The 9,951-nt window shown below is 50.2% G+C and overlaps 1 protein-coding gene across 4 annotated transcripts in view; it reads right to left on the bottom strand.

The window, feature by feature from the left end:
* Positions 1-9,215, bottom strand: part of plekhh3 (pleckstrin homology, MyTH4 and FERM domain containing H3) — a 44,534-nt gene extending 35,319 nt beyond the window's left edge. For 3 of the 4 annotated variants that reach the window (XM_070864652.1, XM_070864653.1, XM_070864654.1), the window contains exons 1-3: positions 8,921-9,215; positions 7,006-7,058; positions 1,704-1,798 (exon numbers count right to left, since the gene is read on the bottom strand). In XM_070864652.1, the coding sequence (XP_070720753.1) occupies positions 1,704-1,798; positions 7,006-7,058; positions 8,921-9,040 (268 nt within the window). In that variant the 5' untranslated portion in view covers positions 9,041-9,215. Of the gene's footprint in view, positions 1-1,703; positions 1,799-7,005; positions 7,059-8,920 lie in introns of those variants that run through there. The other variant, XM_070864655.1, reaches the window with a different exon arrangement.
* Positions 9,216-9,951: the final 736 nt, after the last annotated feature.

Genomic DNA, 9,951 nt, shown 5'->3' with positions numbered 1-9,951 from the left:
GGTGGGGGGGTGAGGAGTGGGTGAGGAGTGGGTGTGGGGTGAGGAGTGGGTGTGGGGTGAGGAGTGGGTGTGGGGTGGGGGGGTGAGGAGTGGGTGTGGGGTGGGGGGGTGAGGAGTGGGTGTGGGGTGGGGGGGTGAGGAGTGGGTGTGGGGTGGGGGGGTGAGGAGTGGGTGTGGGGTGGGGGGGTGAGGAGTGGGTGTGGGGTGGGGGGGTGAGGAGTGGGTGTGGGGTGGGGGGGTGAGGAGTGGGTGTGGGGTGGGGGGGTGAGGAGTGGGTGTGGGGTGGGGGGGTGAGGAGTGGGTGTGGGGTGGGGGGGTGAGGAGTGGGTGTGGGGTGGGGGGGTGAGGAGTGGGTGTGGGGTGGGGGGGTGAGGAGTGGGTGTGGGGTGGGGGGGTGAGGAGTGGGTGTGGGGTGGGGGGGTGAGGAGTGGGTGTGGGGTGGGGGGGTGGGGGGTGAGGAGTGGGTGTGGGGTGGGGGGGTGAGGAGTGGGTGTGGGGTGGGGGGGTGAGGAGTGGGTGTGGGGTGGGGGGGTGAGGAGTGGGTGTGGGGTGGGGGGGTGAGGAGTGGGTGTGGGGTGGGGGGGTGAGGAGTGGGTGTGGGGTGGGGGGGTGAGGAGTGGGTGTGGGGTGGGGGGGTGAGGAGTGGGTGTGGGGGGTGAGGAGTGGGTGTGGGGTGGGGGGGTGAGGAGTGGGTGTGGGGTGGGGGGGTGAGGAGTGGGTGTGGGGTGGGGGGGTGAGGAGTGGGTGTGGGGTGGGGGGGTGAGGAGTGGGTGTGGGGTGGGGGGGTGAGGAGTGGGTGTGGGGTGGGGGGGTGAGGAGTGGGTGTGGGGTGGGGGGGGTGAGGAGTGGGTGTGGGGTGGGGGGGTGAGGAGTGGGTGTGGGGTGGGGGGGTGAGGGGTGGGGTGAAGGGGTGGGGTGAAGGGGTGGGGTGAAGGGGTGGGGTGAAGGGGTGGGGTGAAGGGGTGGGGTGAAGGGGTGGGGTGAAGGGGTGGGGTGAAGGGGTGGGGTGAAGGGGTGGGGTGTGGGGTGAAGGAGTGGGGTGTGGGGTGAAGGAGTGGGGTGTGGGGTGAAGGAGTGGGGTGTGGGGTGAAGGAGTGGGGTGTGGGGTGAAGTGGTGTGGGGAGGGGAGGGGGTGTGGGGGAAGGGTTTGGGACAAGGAGGTGGGGCTTTGGGCAGTGGTGGTGGGCAGGAGGGTGTTGGGACCTCGGAGCGGTTAAAGCCCAAACACTGTTGCTCCTCCAGGCCACATGAAGGGAGTTTTTGAGAACTTGCTCTTTGTCCCCACTTAGTTGGCGGTTAAAATGCCATTGGGCCCAAATGACGTCATGTGACTCCTGATAAGCATCTTTAATGAGCGTCCCCCGAGGCCGACTTGCACCTCGAGCGCCTTTAACGGCCCAGTTCAGATGGAGGCAGGTGGGAATCTTTGCCAAGATGCTTTCACCATCGTTGCCCATTCCCATGAGTTAATATTTCTTCACATAATTGTGAATAAGCTTTTGGGTCACATATCCAAATAAACCACAACCCCTTGCTGGCTGTTCTCCGCCCTGAACCACAACTGCTTTAATCTGCAAGCACAACCATTCCCTCAACACAAAATACGGCCCAAACTATTTATTTAATATTGCAGTCACTTCTTCCCAGGTTTAAGAAGCGGTAACTATCAGCTCAAATCTCAGATTAACTCCCAGGCCTCTCACCCTGTATGAAGATGCCCTTCTCCATGGCAACCACTGCTTTCCTTTTGGCTTTTTCTATTATCAGGCTCCTCATTTCCTCTGGAATCGCTTCTGGTCTGAAACAAAAGTTGCAATGCTCAGAATGGCTGGCATGAAACACTGACCAGTAACACACTCAATTTAACCAGCAATAGAATTTTTCTTTATTCGTTCCTGGGATGTGGGCATCACTGACAAGGCCGGCATGTATTGCCCAACCCTAATTGCCCCTTGAGAAGGTGGTGGTGAGCCGTCTTCTTGAACTGCTGCAGTCCTTGTGGTGAAGATGCTCCCACAGTGCTGTTAGGGAGGGAGTTCCAAGATTTTGACCCAGCGACGTTGAAGTAACGACGATACATTTCCAAGTCAGGATGGTGTGTGACTTGAGGGGGAACGTGGAGGTGGTGGTGGTGTTCCCATGCGCCTGCTGCCCTTGTCCTTCTAGGTGGTAGAGGTCGCGGGTTTGGGAAGTTTAGAATATTGACCAGTATCACGAGCAATACAATACTGATCAGTAATGCAGTCAGTATAACTAGTGATAGAATACTGACCAATCACATAATCAGTATAATTAGCAATAGCATACTGACTAGTAACATAGGCAATTTAACTAGTGATAAAATACTAACAAGTAATATACAATATAGCTAGTGATAGAATATAAACCAGTAACACAGTCAATTTACCTAGCAATAGAATACTGACCAGTAACAGAGGCCGGACTAATGATCCAGAGACGTGAGTGCAAATCCTACCCCAGCAGCTGGGGAATTTAAATTCAGTTAATTAAATAAATCGGGAATAAAAAGCCAGTGTCAGTAATGGTGACTGAAACTACCGGATTATCGTTAAAAACCCATCTAGTTCACTAATGTCCTTTAGGGAAGGAAATCTGCCGCCCTTACCCGGTCTGGCCGATATGTGACTCCAGACCCACAGCAATGTGGTTGACTTTTAACTGCCCCCTGAAATGGCCCAGCGAGACACGCAGCTGTATTCAATAAGGCAGCTCACCACCACCTTCTCAACGGCAATTAGGGATACGCAATAAATGCCGGCGACACTCACATCCTGTGAATGAACACCCGTGCAGGGGAGTTATCCCCGGTGTCCTGGCCAATATTTACATAAGAAATAGGAGCAGGAATCAGCCACTTGACCCCTCGAGTCTGCTCCGCCATTCAATAAGATCATGGCTGATCTGATCATGGACTCAGCTCCACTTCTGGATTGGCATCCCCATCCACCACCTGAAAAATTGGGAATTTGGAGAGAGTGGGAATTCGGAGCAGAAGGGGAAGGAGGTGCTTCTTTTTGCCTCCAATACTTGGGAGTGGTTTGTGTTACAGGTAAATATTTAATTTAATCCATCTATAACTTGCACTAGATCTTGTAATTAGTTAAATTAACTTCGCTTATAGTTTTGTTTTTTTAATACATAAACTATAAGAAATTAAATAAATAAAACAAGGTTATAAAGAGATGGCAGGGCAGGTGGTGTGCCACAACTGCAGCATATGGGAGTTTGTAGAGAGCAACGTGATCCCGGACAACCATGTCTGCAATAAGTGTCTGCATCTCGAGGAACTTCAGCTCATGTGGTTCAAGTGAGGTTCTTGTTGCTTGTTTGGATAATGGCAAAGTCTGCAGAGTGGATGGGTAATCTGACCGCGGCACCGGGGTACAGGAGGCCATTCAAGTGGGGGGAGTGAAAAGGGATATTGTAGGCAGTATAGTCAAGGGGATAGATACTGTTCTCTACAGCAGGGATCAGGAGCTCCAGAGTTGTCTTGCCTGCCCAGTGCCAGGCTTAAGGATATCTCCTCGAGGCTAGAGAAGAACTTGGAGGGGGAGGGTGAAGATCCAATTGTTGTGGTCCATGTAGGAACCAATGACATTGGTAGAACTAGGAATGAGGTTCTGCTGCGAGAGTTTGAGAAGCTAGGGTCCAAATTAAAACACAGAATCTCAAAGGTAACATTCTCTGGATTGTTACCTGAGCCACATGCAAACTGGCATAGGGACATGCAAATTGGCATAGGGACATGCAAATCGGAGGCGTGGCTCAAAGACTGGTGTGGGAGGCAGGGGTTTTGATTCATGGGACACTGCTGAACCGCTGTCGCAAACCTCCCACCGAATATAGCGGAGTCCATCTTCTAGCCATGCTCAGGCGGTAAGTTTAGTGCCCTGCTAGCGCCCCCTGGAGGCGATAACGGGAGGTGCTAAGGAGACCAATTTCCAGGAAAAATGATTCATCCGTGGATCTAACTAAACTAAAGAAGTTAGTATTAGATTAGAAAAGGTTTAAGATATTGCGAAGAACAGTAGTAAACCTGAAAATTGGGAGAGCTTTAGAAACCAGCAAAAGATGATCAAAAAATTGATAGAAAGTGAGAAAATAGAATGAGAGTAAACTAGTAAGATATATAAAAACAGACTGTAAAAGCTTCTACAAGTATGTAAACAAGAAGAGAATAGCAAAAGTAAGCATTGGTCCCTTGGAGGCTGAGGCAGGAGAAATTATTAGTTAGATGGGGAACAAGGAAATGGCAGCGACTTTAAACACATATTTTGTATCTGTCTTCACAGTAGAAGACACAAAAAGCATACCAAAAATAGCGGGAAACCAACTAATGAAAGTGAGGAACTTAAGGTAATTAATATCAGTAGAGAAAAAGTACTAGAGAAACTCATGGGACTAAAAGCCGACAAATCCCCTGGACCTGATGTCCAACATCCTAGGGATGAAAAAGTGGCTGCAGAGATAGTGGATGCATTGGTTGTGATCTTCCAGAATTCCCTGGCTCCAGAATGGTCCCAGCAGATTGGAAGGCAGCAAATGTAACCCCGCTATTCAAGAAAAGATAGAGGAGAGAAAACAGGGAACTACAGGCCAGTTAGCCTGACATTAGTCATCAGGAAAATACTGGAATCCATTATTAAGGAAGTGGTATCAGGGTACTTAGAAAATCATAATATGATTATGTAGAGTCAACATAGTTTATGAAAGGGAAATCGTGTTTGACAAAATTATCAGAGTTTGTTAGGATATAACTAGGAGGGTAGATAAAGGGGAACCGGTGGATGTAGTATATTTGGATTTCCAAAAGGCATTCGATAAGGTGCCACATAAAAGGTTATTACACAAGATAAGGGCTCATGGGATTGGAGCTAATGTATTCGCATGGTTAGAGGATTGGTTAACAGACAGAAGAGAGTAGGGATAAACGGGTCATTTTCAGGTTGGCAGGCTGTAACTAGTGGGGTGCCGCAAGGATCAATGCTGGGGCCTCAGCTATTTACAATCTATATCAATGACTTAGATGAAGGGACTGAGTGTAATGTATCTAAGTTTGCTGACGATACAAAACTTGGTGGGACAGTAACATGTGAGAAGAACACAAAACGTCTGCAAAGGGATATAGATAGACTAAGTGAGTGAGCAGTGAGGTGGCAGATGGAGTATAATGTGGGGAAATGTGAGGTTAGTCACTTTGGTAGGAAGAATAGAAAAAAATTAATATTTTTTAAATGGTGAAAATGATTAAATTTAGTGTCAGCTGTGGCTCAGTGGGTAGTACACTCGCCTTTTGAGTCAGAAGGTTGAGAGTTCAAGTCCCACTCCAGAGACTTCAGCACAAAAAAAATCTGGGCTGACACTCCAGTGTCGTGCTGAGGGAGCTCTGCACTGTCAGAGGTGCCGTTTTTCAGAGGCCCGGTCTGCCCTCTCAGGTGGATGTAAAAGATCCCACGGCAATATTTGGAAGAAGAGCAGGGGAGTAATCCCCGGTGTCCTGGGGCCAATATTTATTCCTCAATCAACATAACAATAAAACAGATTATTGGTCATTATCACATTGCTGTTTGTGGGAGCTTGCCGTATGCAAATTGACGGTCTCGTTCCCTATATTACAACAGTGACTACACTCCAAAAGTACTTCATTGGCTGTAAATTGCTTTGAGACGTCCGGTGGTCTTGAAAGGCAATATATAAATCCAGTCTTTCTTTGATGTTCAGAGAGATTTGGGTGTCCCTTGTACAGGAAACACAGAAAGCGAGCATGCAGCTACAGCAAGTAATAAGGGAGGCAAATGGCATGTTGTCCTTTATTGCGAGGGGGTTGGAGTATAAGAGTAAGGAAGTCTTGTTACAATTGTACAGGGCCTTGGTAAGACCACACCTGGAGTACTGCGCACAGTTTGATGTCTTAATTAAGGAAGGATATACTTGCCTTGGAGGCGGTGCAACACAGGTTCACCAGACTGATTCCTGGGGTGAGAGGGCTGTCTTCTGAGGAGAATTTGAGTAGATTGGGTCTATACTCTCTGGAGTTTAGAAGAATGAGAGGTGATCTCATTGAATCATAAAAGGTTCTGAGAGGGATTGACAAGATAGATGCAGAGAGGTTTTTTCCCTTGACTGAAGTGTCTAGAACCAGGGGTCACAGTCACAGGCCATTTATGAAAATGAGGAAGAATTTCTTCACTCAAGAGGGCTGTGAATCTTTTAAATTCTCTGCCCCAGAGGGCTGTGGGTGCTGAGTCATTGAGTATATTCAAGGCTGAGATCGATGGAATTTTTTGACTCTCGGGAAATCGAGGGACATGGGGATAGGGCTGGAAGGTGGAGGATCAGCCATGATTGTATTGAATGGTGGAGCAGGCTCGAGGGGCCGAATGGCCGACTCCTGCTACTATTTCTTATGTTCTTCAACATTCACTCTCTCCTCCACCACCGGCGCACCGTGGCTGCAGTATGCACCATCTACAAGATGCACTGCAGCAACTCGCCAAGGCTGCTTCGATAGCACCTCTCAAACTCACAACCTATACCCGCTAGAAGGACAAGGGCAGCAGACGCATGGGAACGCCATCACCTTCACGTTCCCCTCCAAGAAACACACCAGCCTGACATGGAAATATATCACCGTTCCTTCATTGTCACTGGTCACAATCCTGGAACTCCCTCCCTAACAGAACTGTGGGAGCACCTTCACCACACGGACTGCAGCGGCTCAAGGCGGCGGCTCACCACCACCTTCTCAAGGGGCAATTAGGGATGGGCAATAAATGCCAGTGATGCCCAAATCCAGTGAATAAAAAAACCAAGCCAGTAATGCCTAGTATAATATTCAACATAGAATGCTGACCAGTAACACAGAGGGGCAAGGCACGAGAGCGTTATCTTCGAGCGGAAACTGTTCCAGCAACACCCAGTGCAGTGTCTCTGACTCGGGGCAACCTCCTGTTACATTAGCAGCAATTAGGAGACATGTCTTACCTGTCTGGGATGTCAGGGCCTCCCGACTGAGTCAGGCTCAGATCTGAGGACGCCTGTATCAGGAAAAAAAACATTTAGCATCAGGAAAAAAGGCCAGCATGCAAGACTTCATTGTATGCTCCATCTCACAGTGCATGGAGTTCAGGAGCTGTGAACATGGGGTTCAGGAGTTGGGAAATATACCTGTGGGCCCCAAATCATAGAATCAGAGAATTACGGCACGGAAGGAGGCCATTCAGCCCATTGTGTCTGTGCCGGTCGAAAAAGAGCAACCCAGCCTAATCCCACTTTCTAGCACTTGGTCCGTAGCCCTGTAGGTTACGGCGCTTTAAGTGCACATCCAAGTACTTTTTAAATGTAGTAAGGGTTTCTGCCTCTACCACCCTTTCAGGCAGCGAGTTCCAGACCCCCGCCAGCCTCTGGGTTTTTTTTCCCCCTCATCTCCCCCGAACTACTTTAAATCGATGCCCCCTGGTTATTGACCCCTCTGCTCAGGGAAACAGATCCTTCCTATCCACTCTATCTCGGCCCTCATAATTTTATACACCTCAATTCCTCTGAAAGTTACTCGCAGTCCCAAGGGTCCAAGCTAGTGCCTCAGGGTGAAGTTATAGGGATATTGGAGATAGGTCAGAGATAGGATCCCAGTTCAGGCAGGAGTCCATCTCCTGCTTCCCAATCCCATTATACAGAACCCAATTCTGTATCTGAGTCCTGCTTTAGGGATTCCAGCTCCTGGGTACAATTGTGGTGTAAGGAGGTTGCTCCAGGATTATTGTGCTGGTATAAAGGAGCTTAGCTCCAGGATCTGAGTCTGTATATAGGCCAGGTCCTGGTTACGCTTTGGTATCAGTGGGAGGACCTGCCATTCTTGCTCCGTAGATTAAGGGAACCTGTTCACATTACTGTGATTGTCGATTGAACCCCGGACAAGCTTTGCAAATCAATGCCTGCATAAAATGTTTGCTTTCTTAATAACAGCAGTGTGTTGGGTTATTGCTAGTTACTGAACAGCGGCTGTAGTTCCCAGAGCACTGGCGTCACTGGGTTAATGAGAGACCAAGCCAAGCATTGCCACAGATTTTGCTGCTTTCACACCACTGACTGGGGAATCTGGAATCGGGATTTCTCCGGCCCCAAGCTGTGGAATCGCAGCTCCCACAGGGCTAGGACTTTGCAAGGAATAGAAAGATCCCAATTGTTGAAAAATCCATGCTCATCCCATGGACCCCCGATCCTGACCCCTGACCCTGCCGGCCACGAACTCTAATCCTGAACACTGACCCAGCCCAGACCCCCTCTCAGACCACCAATACTGACTTCTGCACCTCGGCCACCGGACCTAACCCCTGACACTCCTCTGTACCCTGGTCCTGACCTGGACTCCAGCTCCTGACCTGTCCCTCGACCCCGACTCTCCCTGGTGACAGGAGGCCAGGATTCCAACCTCTTATCTGAAATATTCCAACCTCTTAATCTGAAATATTTAATTTTATTTGAAAGGATGTTGGGAGGTCAAAGGGTTAAAACAGCTCCAATTCGCCCCCAAAGTCCCCGATCCCCTCCTCCATCCACCACGGCCTCACTCCGGAAACTCTCACGGACCCCGCATCCGCCCCCTGATCCTCTCTCTCCCCCCCGCCCCCGGATCATGCCCCCTCCCCTCCTCCCCCCTTGATCACAGACCCTGCCCCCCCATCCTATTACAGCAACCCCCCCTCACACCCACTGCTCCCTATCTTGTCCCTCCCCTTCCCCCCTCCGGATCATGCCCCCCTCTATCACGGCCCCCTCCCCTCACACCCACTGCTCCCTATCCTGTCCCTCCCCTCACACCCACTGCTCCCTATCCTGTCCCTCCCGATCCTGCCCCTCCCTCTGCGAGCTGCCCCCGATGCCCTCGGGCCTCACTCACTGTTTGATCTTTCTGCAGTTCCTGCAGCTCTTCTGCTTTCTCAGCCTCCCCATAATCTCGGCCCAGCAAACTGAAGCCTTGTCGGCAGCATAGCAGCAAACACAACCCTCGCATAGGCATCAGGACTCGAGCCTCGCTCTCCAGCGGCTCCACACATTAGGCTCTGTTTGGTCCTTCAGGGAAACAAACTGCGGCGCAGCGGCCTGTGCTGTGAGCGGTGGCCTCACTGAACGGGAGAGGCGAGAGAGCGCGCACAGCTCCCACAGCCATTCACTGCAACCGCACCAAACCCCGTGATCCCTCGCTCCTGGCAGCCCTGCGTCACCCAGCAACAGCCAATAGCAGCGCCCCGGGCCTGAGATCCGGGCCTGGTGTGACCATTGGCTCTGGGCCCCGGGTGAGGGAGGAGCTCTGGCTGAGGCAACATTTGTTCCAGAAGGAAAGCTGAAAGTTTTTAACCCTTTTATTGAACAATTCCTGTCAGATTTTTAAAATAGTTTAACATGTGTTGGAATCGCTCATTTAACCCCAACTCCAATGTGCTTGATGTGGAAGCTTGATCTCCGAATTATTTTCTCTTTATGTCCCCTGGCAGAAGGTGCTGTCTGTCAGGTAACATTTCCTGGGTCCAGGCTCCTCCGAGAATATGAAAAGAAACTTGCGAGGGATATCAAGGTTAACACGAAAAGTTTTTACAATTCTATTGGAGGAGAAAGGATAGTCATATAATCATAGAATAGTTCAGCACAGGAGCACATTCGGCCCATCGAGTCTGCGCCGGTTCTTTTCAGGAGCGACCCAGTCAGTCCCGCTCTCCCCATATCCTGCAATTTTTTTCTCCCTCAAGTATTTATCAATTTCCTTCTGAAGGCTTTATCGAATCTGTATCCACCGCCCTATCAGGCAGTGCATTCCAAATAACCACTCGTAAAAAAAAGTTTCCTTATGTCACCAATCACCTTAAATCTGTGCCCTCCTTTAGCCATTGGAAACACTTTCTCTTTATTTACTCGATCTAAACCCTTCATGAT

The sequence above is a fragment of the Pristiophorus japonicus genome, chromosome 21 (genome assembly GCF_044704955.1).
Source record: "Pristiophorus japonicus isolate sPriJap1 chromosome 21, sPriJap1.hap1, whole genome shotgun sequence".
In the NCBI taxonomy this organism is placed as follows: Eukaryota; Metazoa; Chordata; class Chondrichthyes; family Pristiophoridae; genus Pristiophorus; species Pristiophorus japonicus.
This window is presented reverse-complemented; position numbering and strand designations above follow the sequence as displayed.